This window comes from Saccoglossus kowalevskii, chromosome 7, assembly GCF_978046115.1.
Source record: "Saccoglossus kowalevskii chromosome 7, keSacKowa6.1, whole genome shotgun sequence".
Lineage (NCBI taxonomy): Eukaryota > Metazoa > Hemichordata > Enteropneusta > Harrimaniidae > Saccoglossus > Saccoglossus kowalevskii.
Genome location: NC_140647.1, coordinates 9,243,135 through 9,264,642, shown reverse-complemented (window position 1 = coordinate 9,264,642; position 21,508 = coordinate 9,243,135). Strand labels below are relative to the sequence as shown.

Below are 21,508 nucleotides of genomic sequence, written 5' to 3'. Positions count from 1 at the left end.
AAGCAGGGACAAATGGGGATAACATTGAGAGGAAGGCAAGCAGGGATAAATGGGGAGGGTAACATTGTGGGGAAGGCATGCAGGAACAAATGGGGAGGGTAACATTGTTGGAAGGCAAGCAGGGACAAATGGGGGATAACATTGAGAGGAAGGCAAGCAGGGATAAATGGGGAGGGTAACATTGTGGGGAAGGCATGCAGGAACAAATCGGGGGTAACATTGTGGGGAAGGCAAGCAGGGACAAATGGGGAGTGTAACATTGTGGGGAAGGCGAGCAGGCACAAATGGGGAGGTTAACATTGTTGGAAGGCAAGCAGGGACAAATGGGGGATAACACTGAGAGGAAGGCAAGCAGGGACAAATGGGGGATAACATTGAGAGGAAGGCAAGCAGGGATAAATGGGGAGTGTAACATTGTGGGGAAGGCGAGCAGGGACAAATTGGGAGGGTAACATTGTAGGGAAGGCAAGCAGGGACAAATGGGGAGGTTACATTGAGAGGAAGGCAAGCAGGGACAAATGGGGGGTAACATTGTGAGGAAGGCATGCAGGAACAAATGGGGGGTAACATTGTGGGGAAGGCAAGCAGGAACAAATGGGGAAGATAACATTGTGGGGAAGGCAAGCAGGGACAAATGGGGAGGGTAACATTGTGGTGAAGGCATGCAGGAACAAATGGGGGGTAACATTGTGGGGAAGGCAAGCAGGGACAAATTGGGAGGGTAACATTGTAGGGAAGGCAAGCAGAGACAAATGGGGAGGGTAACATTGTTGGAAGGCAAGCAGGGACAAATGGGGGATAACATTGAGAGGAAGGCAAGCAGGGATAAATGGGGAGGGTAACATTGTGGGGAAGGCATGCAGGAACAAATGGGGGGTAACATTGTGGGGAAGGCAAGCAGGGACAAATGGGGAGTGTAACATTGTGGGGAAGGCGAGCAGGGACAAATTGGGAGGGTAACATTGTAGGGAAGGCAAGCAGGGACAAATGGGGAGGTTACATTGAGAGGAAAGCAAGCAGGGACAAATGGGGGGGGGTAACATTGTGAGGAAGGCATGCAGGAACAAATGGGGGTAACATTGTGGGGAAGGCAAGCAGGAACAAATGGGGAGGATAACATTGTGGGGAAGGCAAGCAGGGACAAATGGGCAGGGTAACATTGTGGTGAAGGCAAGCAGGGACAAATGGGGAGGGTAACATTGTGAGGAAGGTATTCAGGGACAAATGAGGAGGGTAACATTGTGGGGAAGGCAATCAGGGACAAATGGGGAGGGTAACATTGTGAGGAAGGTATTCAGGGACAAAAATGAGGAGGGTAAAATTGTGGGGAAGGCATGCAGGGACAAATGGGGGGGTAACATTGTGGGGAAGGCAAGCAGGGACAAATGTGGAGGTTAACATTGTGGTGAAGGAAAGCAGGGACAAATGGGGTAACATTGTGGGGAAGGCAAGCAGGGACAAATGGGGAGGTTAACATTGTGGTGAAGGCAAGCAGGGACAAATGGGGAGGGTAACATTGTGAGGAAGGTATTCAGGGACAAATGGGGGGTAACATTGTGGGGAAGGCAAGCAGGGACAAACGGGGAGGGTAACATTGTGAGGAAGGTATTCAGGGACAAATGGGGGTAACATTGTGGGGAAGGCAAGCAGGGACAAATGGGGAAGGTAACATTGTGAGGAAGGTATTCAGGGACAAATGGGGGTAACATTGTGGGGAAGGCAAGCAGGGACAAATGGGGAGGTTAACATTGTGGTGAAGGCAAGCAGGGACAAATGGGGAGGGTAACATTGTGAGGAAGGTATTCAGGAACAAATGGGGGGTAACATTGTGGGGACGGCATGCAGCGACAAATGGGGCGGGTATCTTTGTGGGGAAGGCATGCAGGAACAAATGAGATGGGTAACATTGTGGGGAAGCCATACAGGGACAAATGGGGAGGATAACATTGTGAGGAAGGCAAGCAAAGACAAATGGGGAGGGTAACATTGTGGGGAAGGCATGCAGGGACAAATTGGGAGGGTAACATTGTGGGGAAGGCATGCAGGGACAAATGGGGAGTGTAACATTGTGGGGAAGGCAAGCAGGGACAAATTGGGAGGGTAACATTGTGGGGAGGTATGCAAGGACAAATGGGGAGGGTAACATTGTGGGGAAGGCAAGCAGGGACAAATGGGGAGGGTAACATTGTGAGGAAGGTATTCAGGGACAAATGAGGAGGGTAACATTGTGGGGAAGGCAAGCAGGGACAAATAGGGAGGGTAACATTGTGAGGAAGGTATTCAGTGACAAATGGCGAGGGTAACATTGTGGGGAAGGTAAGCAGGGACAAATGGGGAGGGTAACATTGTGGGGAAGACATGCAGGGACAAATGGGGATGGTAACATTGTGGGGAAGGCAAGCAGGGACAAATGGGGAGGGTAACATTGTGGGGAAGGCAAGCAGGGACAAATGGTGAGGGTAACATTGTGGGGAAGGCAAGCAGGGACAAATGGGGAGGGTAACATTGTGGGAAGGCAAGCAGGGACAAATGGAGGAAGGTATGCAGGGACAAATGAGGAGGGTAACATTGTGGGGAAGGCATGCAGGAACAAATGGGGAGGGTAACATTGTGGGGAAGGCAAGCAGGGACAAATGGGGAGGGTAACATTGTGGGGAAGGTATGCAGGGACAAATGGGGAGGGTAACATTGTGAGGAAGGTATTCAGGGACAAATGGGGAGGGTAACATTGTGGGGAAGGCATGCAAGGACAAATGGGGAGGGTAACATTGTGGGGACGGCATGCAGGGACAAATGGGGAGGGTAACATTGTGGGAAGACATGCAGTGACAAATGGGGAGGGTAACATTGTGGGGAAGACTTGCAGGGACAAATGGGGAGGGTAACATTGTGGGGAAGGCATGCAAGGACAAATGGGGAGGGTAACATTGTGCGGAAGGCAAGCAAGGACAAATGGCGAGGGTAACAATGTGGGGAAGACATGCAGGGACAAATGGGGAGGGTAACATTGTGGGAAGACATGCAAGGACAAATGGGGAGGGTAACATTGTGGGAAGGCATGCAAGGACAAATGGGGAGGTTAACATTGTGGGGAAGGCATGCAGGGACAAATGTGGAGGGTAACATTGTGGGGAAGGTATGCAGGGACAAATGGGGAGGTAACATTGTGGGGAAGGCGTGCAAGGACAAATGGGGAGGGTAACATTGTGGGAAGGCATGCAAGGACAAATGGGGAGGATAACATTGTGGGGAAGGCATGCAAGGACAAATGGGGAGGGTAACATTGTGGGAAGGCATGCAAGGACAAATGGGGAGGGTAACATTGTGGGAAGGCATGCAAGGACAAATGGGGAATGTAACATTGTGAGGAAGGCATGCAGGGACAAATGGGGAGGGTAACATTGTGGGAAGACATGCAAGGACAAATGGGGAGGGTAACATTGTGGGAAGACATGCAAGGACAAATGGGGAGGTAACATTGTGGGAAGGCATGCAAGGACAAATGGGGAGGGTAACATTGTGGGGAAGACATGCAGGGACAAATGGGGAGGGTAACATTGTGGGGAAGGCATGCAGGGACAAATGGGGATGGTAACATTGTGGGAAGACATGCATGGACAAATGGGGAGGTAACATTGTGAGGAAGGCATGCAGGGACAAATGGGGAGGGTAACATTGTGAGGAAAGCATGCAGGGACAAATGGGGATGGTAACATTGTGGGAAGGCATGCAAGGACAAATGGGGAGGGTAACATTGAGGGGAAGACATGCAAGGACAAATGGGGATGGTAACATTGTGAGGAAGATATGCAGGGACAAATGGGGAGGGTAACATTGTGGGAAGGCATGCAGGGACAAATGGGGAGGGTAACATTGTGGGGAAGGCATGCAAGGACAAATGGGGATGGTAACATTGTGAGGAAGGCATGCAGGGACAAATGGGGAGGGTAACATTGTGAGGAAGGTATGCAGGGACAGATGGGGGGGTAACATTGTGGGGAAGGCATGCAGGGACAAGTGGGGAGGGTAACATTGTGGGGAAGGCATGCAAGGACAAATGGGGATGGTAACATTGTGAGGAAGGCATGCAGGGACAAATGGGGAGGGTAACATTGTGGGAAGGCATGCAGGGACAAATGGGGAGGGTAACATTGTGGGGAAGGCATGCAAGGACAAATGGGGATGGTAACATTGTGAGGAAGGCATGCAGGGACAAATGGGGAGGGTAACATTGTGAGGAAGGTATGCAGGGACAGATGGGGGTAACATTGTGGGGAAGGCATGCAAGGAAAAATGGGGATGGTAACATTGTGAGGAAGGTATGCAGGGACAGATGGGGGGGGGGTAACATTGTGGGGAAGGCATGCAGGGACAAATGGAGAGGGTAACATTGTGAGGAAGGTGTGCAGGGACAAATGGGGAGGGTAACATTGTGAGGAAGGCATGCAGGGACAAATGGGGAGGGTAACATTGTGAGGAAGGTATGCAGGGACAGATGGGGGGTAACATTGTGGGGAAGGCATGCAGGGACAAATGGGGAGGGTAACATTGTGAGGAAGGTATGCAGGGACAAATGGGGAGGGTAACATTGTGAGGAAGGTATGCAGGGACAAATGGGGAGGGCAACATTGTGGGGAAGGTATGCAGGGACAAATGGGGAGGGTAACATTGTGGGGAAGGCATGCAGAGACAAATAGGGAGGGTAACATTGTGGGGAAGGCATGCAGGGACAAATGTGGAGGGTAACATTATGGGGAAGGTATGCAGGGACAAATGGGGATGGTAACATTGTGGGGAAGGCATGCAGGGACAAATGTGGAGGGTAACATTATGGGGAAGGTATGCAGGGACAAATGGGGAGGGTAACATTGTGAGGAAGGTATTCAGGGACAAATGGTGAGGGTAACATTGTGGGGAAGCATACAGGGACAAATGGGAGGGTAACATTGTGTGGAAAGTATTGAGGGACAAATGGGGAGGGTAACATTGTGGGGAAGGCATGCAGGGACAAATGGGGATGGTAACATTGTGGGGAAGACATGCAGGGACAAATGGGGTGTGCATCATTGTGGGGAAGGCATGCAGGAACAAATGAGGAGGGTAACATTGTGGGGAAGACATACAGGGACAAATGGGGAGGGTAACATTGTGGGGAAGACATACAGGAACAAATGAGGAGGGTAATATTGTGTGGAAGACATGCAGGGACAAATGAGGAGGGTAACATTGTGGGGACGGCATGCAGGGACAAATGGGGCGTGTATCATTGTGGGGAAGGCATGCAGGAACAAATGAGGAGGGTGACATTGTGGGGAAGACATACAGGAACAAATGGGGAGGGTAACATTGTGGGGAAGACATACAGGAACAAATGAGAAGGGTAACATTGTGTGGAAGACATGCAGTGACAAATGGGGAGGGTAACATTGTGGGGAAGACATGCAGGGACAAATGGAGAGGGTAACATTGTGGTGAAGGCATGCAGGGACAAATGGGGAGGGTAACATTGTGGGGAAGACATGCAGGGACAAATAGGGAGGGTAACATTGTGGGGAAGGCAAGCAGAGACAAATGGGGAGGGTAACATTGTGGGGTAGACATACAGGGACAAATGGGGAGGGTAACATTGTGGGGAAGGTATGCAGGGACAAATGGGGAGGGTAACATTGTGGGGAAGACATGCAGGGACAAATGGGGAGAGTAACATTGTGGTGAAGGCATGCAGGGACAAATGGGGAGGGTAACATTGTGGGGAAGACATGCAGGGACAAATAGGGAGGGTAACATTGTGGGGAAGGCAAGCAGAGACAAATGGGGAGGGTAACATTGTGGGGTAGACATACAGGGACAAATGGGGAGGGTAACATTATGGGGAAGGTATGCAGGGACAAATGGGGAGGGTAACATTGTGGGGAAGGTATGCAGGCACAAATGGGGAGGGTAACATTATGGGGAAGGTATGCAGGGACAAATGGAGAGGGTAACATTATGGGGAAGACATGCAAGGACAAATGGAGATGGTAACTTTGTGGGGAAGACATGCAGGGACAAATGGGGAGGGTAACATTGTGGGGAAGACATGCAGGGACAAATGGGGAGGGTAACATTGTGGGGAAGGCATGCAAGGACAAATGGGGAGGTAACATTGTGAGGAAGGCATGCAGGGACAAATGGGGAGGGTAACATTGTGGGAAGGCATGCAGGGACAAATGGGGAGGGTAACATTGTGGGGAAGGCATGCAAGGACAAATGGGGATGGTAACATTGTGAGGAAGGCATGCAGGGACAAATGGGGAGGGTAACATTGTGAGGAAGGTATGCAGGGACAGATGGGGGTAACATTGTGGGGAAGGCATGCAGGGACAAATGGGGAGGGTAACATTGTGGGGAAGGCATGCAAGGACAAATGGGGATGGTAACATTGTGAGGAAGGTATGCAGGGACAGATGGGGTGGTAACATTGTGGGGAAGGCATGCAGGGACAAATGGAGAGGGTAACATTGTGAGGAAGGTGTGCAGGGACAAATGGGGAGGGTAACATTGTGAGGAAGGCATGCAGGGACAAATGGGGAGGGTAACATTGTGAGGAAGGTATGCAGGGACAGATGGGGGGTAACATTGTGGGGAAGGCATGCAGGGACAAATGGGGAGGGTAACATTGTGAGGAAGGTATGCAGGGACAAATGGGGAGGGTAACATTGTGAGGAAGGTATGCAGGGACAAATGGGGAAGGGCAACATTGTGGGGAAGGTATGCAGGGACAAATGGGGAGGGTAACATTGTGGGGAAGGCATGCAGAGACAAATAGGGAGGGTAACATTGTGGGGAAGGCATGCAGGGACAAATGTGGAGGGTAACATTATGGGGAATGTATGCAGGGACAAATGGGGATGGTAACATTGTGGGGAAGGCATGCAGGGACAAATGTGGAGGGTAACATTATGGGGAAGGTATGCAGGGACAAATAGGGAGGGTAACATTGTGAGGAAGGCATGCAAGGTCCAATGGGGAGGGTAACATTGTGAGGAAGGTATGCAGGGACAGATGGAGGGTAACATTGTGGGGAAGGCATGCAGGGACAAATGGGGAGGGTAACATTGTGGGGAAAGCATGCAAGGACAAATGGGGATGGTAACATTGTGAGGAAGGTATGCAGGGACAGATGGGGGGGGGTAACATTGTGGGGAAGGCATGCAGGGACAAATGGAGAGGGTAACATTGTGAGGAAGGTGTGCAGGGACAAATGTGGAGGGTAACATTGAGGGGAAGACATGCAGGGACAAATGGAGAGGATAACATTGTGAGGAAGGTATGCAGGGACAGATGGGGGTAACATTGTGGGGAAGGCATGCAGGGACGAATGGGGAGGGTAACATTGTGAGGAAGGTATGCAGGGACAAATGGGGAGGGTAACATTGTGGGGAAAGCATGCAGGGACAAATGGGGAGGATAACATTGTGGGGAAGGCAAGCAGGGACAAATGGTGAGGGTAACATTGTGGGGAAGCATACAGGGACAAATGGGAGGGTAACATTGTGTGGAAGGTATTGAGGGACAAATGGGGAGGGTAACATTGTGGGGAAGGCATGCAGGGACAAATGGGGATGGTAACATTGTGGGGAAGACATGCAGGGACAAATGGGGTGTGCATCATTGTGGGGAAGGCATGCAGGAACAAATGAGGAGGGTAACATTGTGGGGAAGACATACAGGGACAAATGGGGAGGGTAACATTGTGGGGAAGACATACAGGAACAAATGAGGAGGGTAATATTGTGTGGAAGACATGCAGGGACAAATGAGGAGGGTAACATTGTGGGGACGGCATGCAGGGACAAATGGGGCGTGTATCATTGTGGGGAAGGCATGCAGGAACAAATGAGGAGGGTGACATTGTGGGGAAGACATACAGGAACAAATGGGGAGGGGAACATTGTGGGGAAGACATACAGGAACAAATGAGAAGGGTAACATTGTGTGGAAGACATGCAGTGACAAATGGGGAGGGTAACATTGTGGGGAAGACATGCAGGAACAAATGGAGAGGGTAACATTGTGGTGAAGGCATGCAGGGACAAATGGGGAGGGTAACATTGTGGGGAAGACATGCAGGGACAAATAGGGAGGGTAACATTGTGGGGAAGGCAAGCAGAGACAAATGGGGAGGGTAACATTGTGGGGTAGACATACAGGGACAAATGGGGAGGGTAACATTGTGGGGAAGGTATGCAGGGACAAATGGGGAGGGTAACATTGTGGGGAAGACATGCAGGGACAAATGGGGAGGGTAACATTGTGGTGAAGGCATGCAGGGACAAATGGGGAGGGTAACATTGTGGGGAAGACATGCAGGGACAAATAGGGAGGGTAACATTGTGGGGAAGGCAAGCAGAGACAAATGGGGAGGGTAACATTGTGGGGTAGACATACAGGGACAAATGGGGAGGGTAACATTGTGGGGAAGGTATGCAGGGACAAATGGGGAGGGTAACATTGTGGGGAAGGTATGCAGGCACAAATGGGGAGGGTAACATTATGGGGAAGGTATGCAGGGACAAATGGAGAGGGTAACATTATGGGGAAGACATGCAAGGACAAATGGAGATGGTAACATTGTGGGGAAGACATGCAGGGACAAATGGGGAGGGTAACATTGTGGGGAAGACATGCAGGGACAAATGTGGAGGGTAACATTGTGGGGAAGGCAAGCAGGGACAAATGCGGAGGGTAACATTGTGGGGTAGACATACAGGGACAAATGGGGAGGGTAACATTGTGGGGAAGGTATGCAGGGACAAATGGGGAGGGTAACATTGTGAGGAAGGTATGCAGGGACAAATGTGGAGGGTAACATTATGGGGAAGGCATGCAGGGACAAATGGGGAGGGTAACATTGTGAGGAAGGCATGCAAGGACCAATGGGGAGGGTAACATTGTGAGGAAGGTATGCAGGGACAGATGGAGGGTAACATTGTGGGGAAGGCATGCAGGGACAAATGGGGAGGGTAACATTGTGAGGAAGGTATGCAGGGACAAATGTGGAGGGTAACATTGAGGGGAAGACATGCAGGGACAAATGGAGAGGATAACATTGTGAGGAAGGTATGCAGGGACAGATGGGGGGGGTAACATTGTGGGGAAGGCATGCAGGGACAAATGGGGAGGGTAACATTGTGAGGAAGGTATGCAGGGACAAATGGGGAGGGTAACATTGTGGGGAAAGCATGCAGGGACAAATGGGGAGGATAACATTGTGGGGAAGGCAAGCAGGGACAAATGGTGAGGGTAACATTGTGGGGAAGCATACAGGGACAAATGTGGAGGGTAACATTGTGTGGAAGGTATTGAGGGACAAATGGGGAGGGTAACATTGTGGGGAAGGCATGCAGGGACAAATGGGGATGGTAACATTGTGGGGAAGACATGCAGGGACAAATGGGGTGTGCATCATTGTGGGGAAGGCATGCAGGAACAAATGAGGAGGGTAACATTGTGGGGAAGACATACAGGGACAAATGGGGAGGGTAACATTGTGGGGAAGACATACAGGAACAAATGAGGAGGGTAATATTGTGTGGAAGACATGCAGGGACAAATGAGGAGGGTAACATTGTGGGGACGGCATGCAGGGACAAATGGGGCGTGTATCATTGTGGGGAAGGCATGCAGGAACAAATGAGGAGGGTGACATTGTGGGGAAGACATACAGGAACAAATGGGGAGGGTAACATTGTGGGGAAGACATACAGGAACAAATGAGAAGGGTAACATTGTGTGGAAGACATGCAGTGACAAATGGGGAGGGTAACATTGTGGGGAAGACATGCAGGAACAAATGGAGAGGGTAACATTGTGGTGAAGGCATGCAGGGACAAATGGGGAGGGTAACATTGTGGGGAAGACATGCAGGGACAAATAGAGAGGGTAACATTGTGGGGAAGGCAAGCAGAGACAAATGGGGAGGGTAACATTGTGGGGTAGACATACAGGGACAAATGGGGAGGGTAACATTGTGGGGAAGGTATGCAGGGACAAATGGGGAGGGTAACATTGTGGGGAAGACATGCAGGGACAAATGGGGAGGGTAACATTGTGGTGAAGGCATGCAGGGACAAATGGGGAGGGTAACATTGTGGGGAAGACATGCAGGGACAAATAGGGAGGGTAACATTGTGGGGAAGGCAAGCAGAGACAAATGGGGAGGGTAACATTGTGGGGTAGACATACAGGGACAAATGGGGAGGGTAACATTGTGGGGAAGGTATGCAGGGACAAATGGGGAGGGTAACATTGTGGGGAAGGTATGCAGGCACAAATGGGTAGGGTAACATTATGGGGAAGGTATGCAGGGACAAATGGAGAGGGTAACATTATGGGGAAGACATGCAAGGACAAATGGAGATGGTAACATTGTGGGGAAGACATGCAGGGACAAATAGGGAGGGTAACATTGTGGGGAAGACATGCAGGGACAAATGGGGAGGGTAACATTGTGGGGAAGGCAAGCAGGGACAAATGCGGAGGGTAACATTGTGGGGTAGACATACAGGGACAAATGGGGAGGGTAACATTGTGGGGAAGGTATGCAGGGACAAATGGGGAGGGTAACATTGTGAGGAAGGTATGCAGGGACAAATGTGGAGGGTAACATTATGGGGAAGGCATGCAAGGACAAATGAGGAGGGTAACATTATGGGGAAGGTATGCAGGGACAAATGGAGAGGGTAACATTTTGGGGAAGACATGCAGGGACAAATGGGGAGGGTAACATTGTGGTGAAGACATGCAGGGACAAATGGGGAGGGTAACATTATGGGGAAGGTATGCAGGGACAAGTGTGGAGGGTAACATTATGGGGAAGGTATGCAGGGACAAATGGGGAGGGTAACATTATGGGGAAGGTATGCAGGGACAAATGTGGAGGGTAACATTATGGGGAAGGTACATGTATACAGGGACAAATGGGGAGGGTAACATTATGGGGAAGGTATGCAGGGACAAATGTGGAGGGTAACATTATGGGGAAGGTATGCAGGGACAAATGGGGAGGGTAACATTATGGGGAAGGTATGCAGGGACAAATGGGGAGGGTAACATTATGGGGAAGATATGCAGGGACAAATGTGGAGGGTAACATTATGGGGAAGGTATGCAGGGACAAATGGGGATGGTAACATTGTGAGGAAGGTATGCAGGGACAGATGGGGTGGTAACATTGTGGGGAAGGCATGCAGGGACAAATGGAGAGGGTAACATTGTGAGGAAGGTGTGCAGGGACAAATGGGGAGGGTAACATTGTGAGGAAGGCATGCAGGGACAAATGGGGAGGGTAACATTGTGAGGAAGGTATGCAGGGACAGATGGGGGGTAACATTGTGGGGAAGGCATGCAGGGACAAATGGGGAGGGTAACATTGTGAGGAAGGTATGCAGGGACAAATGGGGAGGGTAACATTGTGAGGAAGGTATGCAGGGACAAATGGGGAAGGGCAACATTGTGGGGAAGGTATGCAGGGACAAATGGGGAGGGTAACATTGTGGGGAAGGCATGCAGAGACAAATAGGGAGGGTAACATTGTGGGGAAGGCATGCAGGGACAAATGTGGAGGGTAACATTATGGGGAATGTATGCAGGGACAAATGGGGATGGTAACATTGTGGGGAAGGCATGCAGGGACAAATGTGGAGGGTAACATTATGGGGAAGGTATGCAGGGACAAATAGGGAGGGTAACATTGTGAGGAAGGCATGCAAGGTCCAATGGGGAGGGTAACATTGTGAGGAAGGTATGCAGGGACAGATGGAGGGTAACATTGTGGGGAAGGCATGCAGGGACAAATGGGGAGGGTAACATTGTGAGGAAGGTGTGCAGGGACAAATGGGGAGGGTAACATTGTGAGGAAGGCATGCAGGGACAAATGGGGAGGGTAACATTGTGAGGAAGGTATGCAGGGACAGATGGGGGGTAACATTGTGGGGAAGGCATGCAGGGACATATGGGGAGGGTAACATTGTGAGGAAGGTATGCAGGGACAAATGGGGAGGGTAACATTGTGAGGAAGGTATGCAGGGACAAATGGGGAGGGCAACATTGTGGGGAAGGTATGCAGGGACAAATGGGGAGGGTAACATTGTGGGGAAGGCATGCAGAGACAAATAGGGAGGGTAACATTGTGGGGAAGGCATGCAGGGACAAATGTGGAGGGTAACATTATGGGGAAGGTATGCAGGGACAAATGGGGATGGTAACATTGTGGGGAAGGCATGCAGGGACAAATGTGGAGGGTAACATTATGGGGAAGGTATGCAGGGACAAATGGGGAGGGTAACATTGTGAGGAAGGCATGCAAGGACCAATGGGGAGGGTAACATTGTGAGGAAGGTATGCAGGGACAGATGGAGGGTAACATTGCGGGGAAGGCATGCAGGGACAAATGGGGAGGGTAACATTGTGAGGAAGGTATGCAGGGACAAATGTGGAGGGTAACATTGAGGGGAAGACATGCAGGGACAAATGGAGAGGATAACATTGTGAGGAAGGTATGCAGGGACAGATGGGGGTAACATTGTGGGGAAGGCATGCAGGGACAAATGGGGAGGGTAACATTGTGAGGAAGGTATGCAGGGACAAATGGGGAGGGTAACATTGTGGGGAAAGCATGCAGGGACAAATGGGGAGGATAACATTGTGGGGAAGGCAAGCAGGGACAAATGGTGAGGGTAACATTGTGGGGAAGCATACAGGGACAAATGGGAGGGTAACATTGTGTGGAAGGTATTGAGGGACAAATGGGGAGGGTAACATTGTGGGGAAGGCATGCAGGGACAAATGGGGATGGTAACATTGTGGGGAAGACATGCAGGGACAAATGGGGTGTGCATCATTGTGGGGAAGGCATGCAGGAACAAATGAGGAGGGTAACATTGTGGGGAAGACATACAGGGACAAATGGGGAGGGTAACATTGTGGGGAAGACATACAGGAACAAATGAGGAGGGTAATATTGTGTGGAAGACATGCAGGGACAAATGAGGAGGGTAACATTGTGGGGACGGCATGCAGGGACAAATGGGGCGTGTATCATTGTGGGGAAGGCATGCAGGAACAAATGAGGAGGGTGACATTGTGGGGAAGACATACAGGAACAAATGGGGAGGGTAACATTGTGGGGAAGACATACAGGAACAAATGAGAAGGGTAACATTGTGTGGAAGACATGCAGTGACAAATGGGGAGGGTAACATTGTGGGGAAGACATGCAGGGACAAATGGAGAGGGTAACATTGTGGTGAAGGCATGCAGGGACAAATGGGGAGGGTAACATTGTGGGGAAGACATGCAGGGACAAATAGGGAGGGTAACATTGTGGGGAAGGCAAGCAGAGACAAATGGGGAGGGTAACATTGTGGGGTAGACATACAGGGACAAATGGGGAGGGTAACATTGTGGGGAAGGTATGCAGGGACAAATGGGGAGGGTAACATTGTGGGGAAGACATGCAGGGACAAATGGGGAGGGTAACATTGTGGTGAAGGCATGCAGGGACAAATGGGAAGGGTAACATTGTGGGGAAGACATGCAGGGACAAATAGGGAGGGTAACATTGTGGGGAAGGCAAGCAGAGACAAATGGGGAGGGTAACATTGTGGGGTAGACATACAGGGACAAATGGGGAGGGTAACATTGTGGGGAAGGTATGCAGGGACAAATGGGGAGGGTAACATTGTGGGGAAGGTATGCAGGCACAAATGGGGAGGGTAACATTATGGGGAAGGTATGCAGGGACAAATGGAGAGGGTAACATTATGGGGAAGACATGCAAGGACAAATGGAGATGGTAACATTGTGGGGAAGACATGCAGGGACAAATGGGGAGGGTAACATTGTGGGGAAGACATGCAGGGACAAATGTGGAGGGTAACATTGTGGGGAAGGCAAGCAGGGACAAATGCGGAGGGTAACATTGTGGGGTAGACATACAGGGACAAATGGGGAGGGTAACATTGTGGGGAAGGTATGCAGGGACAAATGGGGAGGGTAACATTGTGAGGAAGGTATGCAGGGACAAATGTGGAGGGTAACATTATGGGGAAGGCATGCAGGGACAAATGGGGAGGGTAACATTGTGAGGAAGGCATGCAAGGACCAATGGGGAGGGTAACATTGTGAGGAAGGTATGCAGGGACAGATGGAGGGTAACATTGTGGGGAAGGCATGCAGGGACAAATGGGGAGGGTAACATTGTGAGGAAGGTATGCAGGGACAAATGTGGAGGGTAACATTGAGGGGAAGACATGCAGGGACAAATGGAGAGGATAACATTGTGAGGAAGGTATGCAGGGACAGATGGGGGGGGTAACATTGTGGGGAAGGCATGCAGGGACAAATGGGGAGGGTAACATTGTGAGGAAGGTATGCAGGGACAAATGGGGAGGGTAACATTGTGGGGAAAGCATGCAGGGACAAATGGGGAGGATAACATTGTGGGGAAGGCAAGCAGGGACAAATGGTGAGGGTAACATTGTGGGGAAGCATACAGGGACAAATGTGGAGGGTAACATTGTGTGGAAGGTATTGAGGGACAAATGGGGAGGGTAACATTGTGGGGAAGGCATGCAGGGACAAATGGGGATGGTAACATTGTGGGGAAGACATGCAGGGACAAATGGGGTGTGCATCATTGTGGGGAAGGCATGCAGGAACAAATGAGGAGGGTAACATTGTGGGGAAGACATACAGGGACAAATGGGGAGGGTAACATTGTGGGGAAGACATACAGGAACAAATGAGGAGGGTAATATTGTGTGGAAGACATGCAGGGACAAATGAGGAGGGTAACATTGTGGGGACGGCATGCAGGGACAAATGGGGCGTGTATCATTGTGGGGAAGGCATGCAGGAACAAATGAGGAGGGTGACATTGTGGGTAAGACATACAGGAACAAATGGGGAGGGTAACATTGTGGGGAAGACATACAGGAACAAATGAGAAGGGTAACATTGTGTGGAAGACATGCAGTGACAAATGGGGAGGGTAACATTGTGGGGAAGACATGCAGGAACAAATGGAGAGGGTAACATTGTGGTGAAGGCATGCAGGGACAAATGGGGAGGGTAACATTGTGGGGAAGACATGCAGGGACAAATAGAGAGGGTAACATTGTGGGGAAGGCAAGCAGAGACAAATGGGGAGGGTAACATTGTGGGGTAGACATACAGGGACAAATGGGGAGGGTAACATTGTGGGGAAGGTATGCAGGGACAAATGGGGAGGGTAACATTGTGGGGAAGACATGCAGGGACAAATGGGGAGGGTAACATTGTGGTGAAGGCATGCAGGGACAAATGGGGAGGGTAACATTGTGGGGAAGACATGCAGGGACAAATAGGGAGGGTAACATTGTGGGGAAGGCAAGCAGAGACAAATGGGGAGGGTAACATTGTGGGGTAGACATACAGGGACAAATGGGGAGGGTAACATTGTGGGGAAGGTATGCAGGGACAAATGGGGAGGGTAACATTGTGGGGAAGGTATGCAGGCACAAATGGGTAGGGTAACATTATGGGGAAGGTATGCAGGGACAAATGGAGAGGGTAACATTATGGGGAAGACATGCAAGGACAAATGGAGATGGTAACATTGTGGGGAAGACATGCAGGGACAAATAGGGAGGGTAACATTGTGGGGAAGACATGCAGGGACAAATGGGGAGGGTAACATTGTGGGGAAGGCAAGCAGGGACAAATGCGGAGGGTAACATTGTGGGGTAGACATACAGGGACAAATGGGGAGGGTAACATTGTGGGGAAGGTATGCAGGGACAAATGGGGAGGGTAACATTGTGAGGAAGGTATGCAGGGACAAATGTGGAGGGTAACATTATGGGGAAGGCATGCAAGGACAAATGAGGAGGGTAACATTATGGGGAAGGTATGCAGGGACAAATGGAGAGGGTAACATTTTGGGGAAGACATGCAGGGACAAATGGGGAGGGTAACATTGTGGTGAAGACATGCAGGGACAAATGGGGAGGGTAACATTATGGGGAAGGTATGCAGGGACAAGTGTGGAGGGTAACATTATGGGGAAGGTATGCAGGGACAAATGGGGAGGGTAACATTATGGGGAAGGTATGCAGGGACAAATGTGGAGGGTAACATTATGGGGAAGGTACATGTATACAGGGACAAATGGGGAGGGTAACATTATGGGGAAGGTATGCAGGGACAAATGTGGAGGGTAACATTATGGGGAAGGTATGCAGGGACAAATGGGGAGGGTAACATTATGGGGAAGGTATGCAGGGACAAATGGGGAGGGTAACATTATGGGGAAGATATGCAGGGACAAATGTGGAGGGTAACATTATGGGGAAGGTATGCAGGGACAAATGGGGAGGGTAACATTATGGGGAAGGCATGCAGGGACAAATGGGGAGGGTAACATTATGGGGAAGGTATGCAGGGACAAATGGGGTGAGGCATTTATTATGCTGTCATCACTTTGAATGTCATTGTTTTTCCCACCAAAATCTTTGCACACATTTTGTACATTTTCAGGTTTTTTTCTCTAATTTCTTTGTTAGTTTTGAACTAAATTGATATAGCCAATAACTACCTGCATGTCTTCTGAAAAAAAATATTGAAAAAATGATGCCAGTTTATTTTATAAAACATGACAAAAGATGATTTTAATGTTCGATAAATGAAAGAGCCAAGTCAAGCACACTGTTGTGGAATTTCTCTATATTTCTCAATGAGCACAGACAATTTTAACCCTCAACTGATTTGTATTGAATCCTACGAAAGTTTATTGCCTGAACAAAGCCCTTATGAAATTATAATGCAGCAACAGTACAGTCCTTATTAAAATACATCTGTCACTATTTTATATTTTGTTCACACATTTGTTTGTTTGAATCGAATGTCTTCATGATTAATTAATCGCTGATGATGTTAAGCTTAGTGGCGTCATTTATAACAAGCACTGTTATGTATATTTGCAAGGTTATATGATTTCAATTTCCAATTTCAATTATTAAAAGACACTTAAAATTTCTCAGTAGGAATTAAAATGGTTACATAACAACACTAACAAAAGTCACAACAATACACAAATTATAATTACAAGAAAAATATAAAAATACAGAATTCAAGATATGACCTAACAAAAGTACCGATGACTGTATAAAATGCCATACTCCAGTGGTTAATTCACTGTTCAGTCTCTCAAAAAATCAGCATATTTTTAAAAGCAAATGATAATCTCACCAAATGTTGTCTATTTTTCTATGATATATATATATATATATATATGGGCCTTGAATAACCCATTATCTTAATTTTCATAAATGCGACTTTGTATGTTAAATTGCGTGCAAGCACATATAAGACATTTTGAAGCAAGGCTTTTAGCTAATTTGTATACCATATAATCTAACATGGTAAATTTCCTCAAGACATTGCACAACATAAGTGTTTGAAAGCACAGTTCAGTTGAAGTGCACCATGATATATGGAAAATCTTTAACACACACACGTGTGACATTTTCACTTGAACTGCATCATGGGAAAACGTTACAGAGATGATATTTGCGATATCAAACCCAAACAAAAATTGCTGTACATGTTTTTTTTATTTTCTACTTTTATTTGCTAGCTGTTTTTTTTTATTTATTTTATTTTTATCTTATTTTCCTGTGTGTATTTTTATTCTCACTTGAATTGTTTGTTTGTCTTTATTCACATCTGTATTGCATTTTAGTCAAAATCCTAATAGGGATACGAACGCAATAAAGATAATTATTATTATTATTGGCTAACATCAACATAAACACAACATTACTACAGTTTTATTACTATATGCTTTCACGTTCATGCAAAATCAAAACATGGTTTTGCATAAAAACATCCAGGGTATTTTGCAGTGATTGTTTCTTAGAGTAAAATCCATGTATATCATTTTAGAGGCGTTAATGTGTTCTAGGAGAATATTTGCCATCCTACTATCTGGCCCATGATTTTGAGGACTCCGGTGGTAATCCCCATATTTGACTAAAGACAGACAATATTTGCAATCACTTTCTAGCAAGACACGTTGTATTTTGTACATGTACTGTATTGCAGTACACAAAATGTGTAGATGCTAAAGTCGGCAATTCCTTGGTCACTGCTGAATTGACTAGCCACATTCCGCATACTGCAAATTCACAGCAAGGTTTAATGCAACATATCCAACCTCTCTTCATCTCTCATCTTATTAGAATTCTTAGCATGACAAGTAATTTAAATTAAACTTTGGATGCTGAAGTCTGTGATAATACAACCATTGTATATTTGGTAATTGGTAAAATTTACTCAGCAATGATAATAAATTTTGGCATAAGACTGATTAACACATTGTGATAATAAAGTACCCATTTGTGATTACTTATAACAGTATGGATTGTATTAGTCATGCATCAGTTACGATGAGCCTATTGTTTCTAGAAATCTCATTCTAGTGAGTGCTCCTGTGTGGCTATGTGATCATACAGTTAGTTCATATCAAAGTCTCCTTTCTTTTTCATATGAAGATTTTAAAAGTTCTTGAAGTTTGTTTTTCAAAATATCATTGTGAGGAACACTGTCTGTATCATGGTAAACAACAAAATGTAAATCAAAATAATCTGTCTGTTTGCTGGTTTTTTTGCTATTACCGGGGGTATTCTTGATGTTCAACTGATATCTTGTTAATCCTAGGACTATGTTTCACCAACAAATTGTCCTAATTTTGTAGTAATAAAATTAACACTAAATGGAGTCACAACATAATTAGATTTGATTATAAATTTTGAAAATAGATGAAGGGCAAGACATTACGCTGATCCTCCTTATGAAAGCAAGACATAAATCAGCTAATACTGGTGGAGATAATGTGTTGGAAAATTGCTTGAAGCAATATTGACAAGTAAACAAAAACTAGAATATACTGACAGACACATTTTTTGTGGTGTTAAATGAATTTCACAACAAATCACAGAAAATAAACACTGAGAAGTAAATAGTTGTGGTAGAAATATTTACATCTGTTTCATACACAGATGAATATGACAATATGGTCAGTTTTATTTTCATCCTATAACCATAACAAATGCTATTTAGTGACCTTTTTTTCATTGCCAAAAATAAATAAATTTTATATTTGTTATCTTTCATCTTACATCATTTTCTTTGCACTAGCTTTACGTAAAGACATGTAAAAATCTCTAAACTTATATTCCAAATACCTACAAGTACTTGTAGAAAACAATTACCGGTATATATCGTTAAGTTTTAAGCTTAATAATTTGTTAAAATTTTTACAATGCCTGGATAAATGAATTTTCACAATTATAACTATAGAGGGCGCTGCAATAATTGGTTAAAATGTATTTACTGCTGATCTACCAAAATCAATTTTAAATTTTATCTAGTATTTGGATAAATTATGATTACATATACACAAATTGAAAATAGGTTGCACATAATTATTTTTTTTTTAAATCGACTAAATTTACTGAAATACCCCCCCCCCCTCCCCCCATTGAAATTTCTATATGTACTTGTTAATACCCTCTTTTCATAAAAATTTTTTTACTTTGGATGCATTCATTAGTGACTGGCATTTAGGATTGTATTCATGGTCAACAGGCTCCAATTGCTTGTAAAATCCAAGCTGTAATCAGGCCTGAAAAAAACATTCAAACATGTTTGAGGATAAACTTTATAGAAATATGAAACACGTATCGCAGCTGAGCAGAAAACCTGTTAATACATCTTGTGAGTCATTGGCAATGTCTTAAACAATTCCCCTGTCAAATTTGATATGGTGTGAATTCTATTGCAGCTATGTATCTTGCCTTTAAAAGCAGTTGTTGTGCTAAATATTTTATTAGATCTGCCCAGCCAATTTTTTTTTTCTCTATTAAGATCTAATGCTTAAAAGTTTAATGTGGAGCTACGAGTGAGCGCTGAATCTCTATTGATGATGAAAAACAGTTATTATGAGTGAGGGAGCCGACAATCAAACCATTGATCATGTATGTTTCATGCTATCAGACTTGTCAGACCTGTCAATCAAAATTTCATTTTGGTGCACCCCAGCTCCGTAGCAAAATACATCTAATTGTGCCATGCCTATGGAACAATGTCACAAAAAATCTCTTTTGTTGCTTATACCTATTGATAAATTCTCTTTTATCTGAAGCAATTCAGTTTTCTTTATTTGCATGATTATGCATGACTGAAAGACTTTTATGATTGGCATTTTCCAATATTGCGTACACTGGATTAATTTATTTGTACTTTTGGTTTAGACGCATAAGTGAAAATAAAATCCATTAAATTACATATTTTTGGGAGGGATTCATTTCATGTAAATTATTAGTATTATTATTACACACATCAGGTTTAATCCTTTTTTTTTTGTTTTTATGTGAATTCAAAATTACCTTTTTTACATTACATCAAATTAGACTTTCACTGTAGTTGCAATACAATATCTATCTATGTATGAATTGATATTTTCAGTATCAAATGTATTCCTACTGTGATGCTAATAATCAAGATCTAGATTGGCTGTGATGCAACTAGTTATGCTAATTCGCTGACATTTCATTGACACTACAGAAAATATTCCTATAGTTATGGATTTTGTAATTTGGTGAAGTGAAATTCAGATTTTATAAACAAAATAATGTAAAAATCAATAAAATCAGGAGTCTCAGCTTTATTGTTTTATTTTATTCTTGAAACCGTCTTCTCAGCAGTCAATAAGCTGACTCAATATGGACCGAGCATAACATATATTGGTATATGGCAGAGTACGATTTAACAGAGTGCAGTGTACCTTTGTATTTATACTGCAGCATTAGAATTTTGACATTGGCTGGACATGCAATACTGGCTGTATAGCAAACAGAAGCACTGCAGGTACATGTATAAGACAAGCTTGAGTTTAGTCTAATGCAAAACTAATTGGATACACTTGGAATTTTCACAGGTGCATACAAGTAATTGTATGTTGCTAAAATCAACACTACAACATTTTCTCAATGTAATAAAAAAGAAGTCTGATCATCGAATAAGACACTGACAAATGAGTAAGAATCCTTTTTAGTTTAAATTGGACTATTACAGTTTTACAGGAAAATTTTTACAGGAAAATTTCAACACATTTGCACCTAATTGTTTCATATTTTGTAAATATTAATTATTCTGTCACATACTTCTGTAGCATACTGTCTAACAGTCATGCATTCAAAGATAAATTGGTTTAGTCTATAATTGAACTAATATATGTGTCAAAACTAAGGTATTTCAAATATAATTGAAAAGCTATTGCTCAATTTGTATTGAATTCTGATATCTGGGCTGAAACAAATTGATGTGAGTCTGTCAGCCATCAGAAGATTGACTCGTTCTTTTACAATTGACTAAGTATGCTACATGTATATACACTGGTGGCTCCAGAAATTTGGTAAGATGG

At 46.0% G+C, this 21,508-nt stretch overlaps 1 protein-coding gene across 1 annotated transcript in view; it reads left to right on the top strand.

The window, feature by feature from the left end:
* The first annotated feature begins 284 nt into the window (after window positions 1–284).
* LOC102804196 (integrin alpha-8-like) overlaps window positions 285–21,508 on the top strand; it is a 133,863-nt gene continuing 112,639 nt past the window's right edge. Inside the window, exon 1 of the mRNA XM_085501767.1 lies at window positions 285–448. Coding sequence (XP_085357893.1) covers window positions 285–448 — 164 coding nt within the window. The remainder of the gene's footprint in view (window positions 449–21,508) is intronic.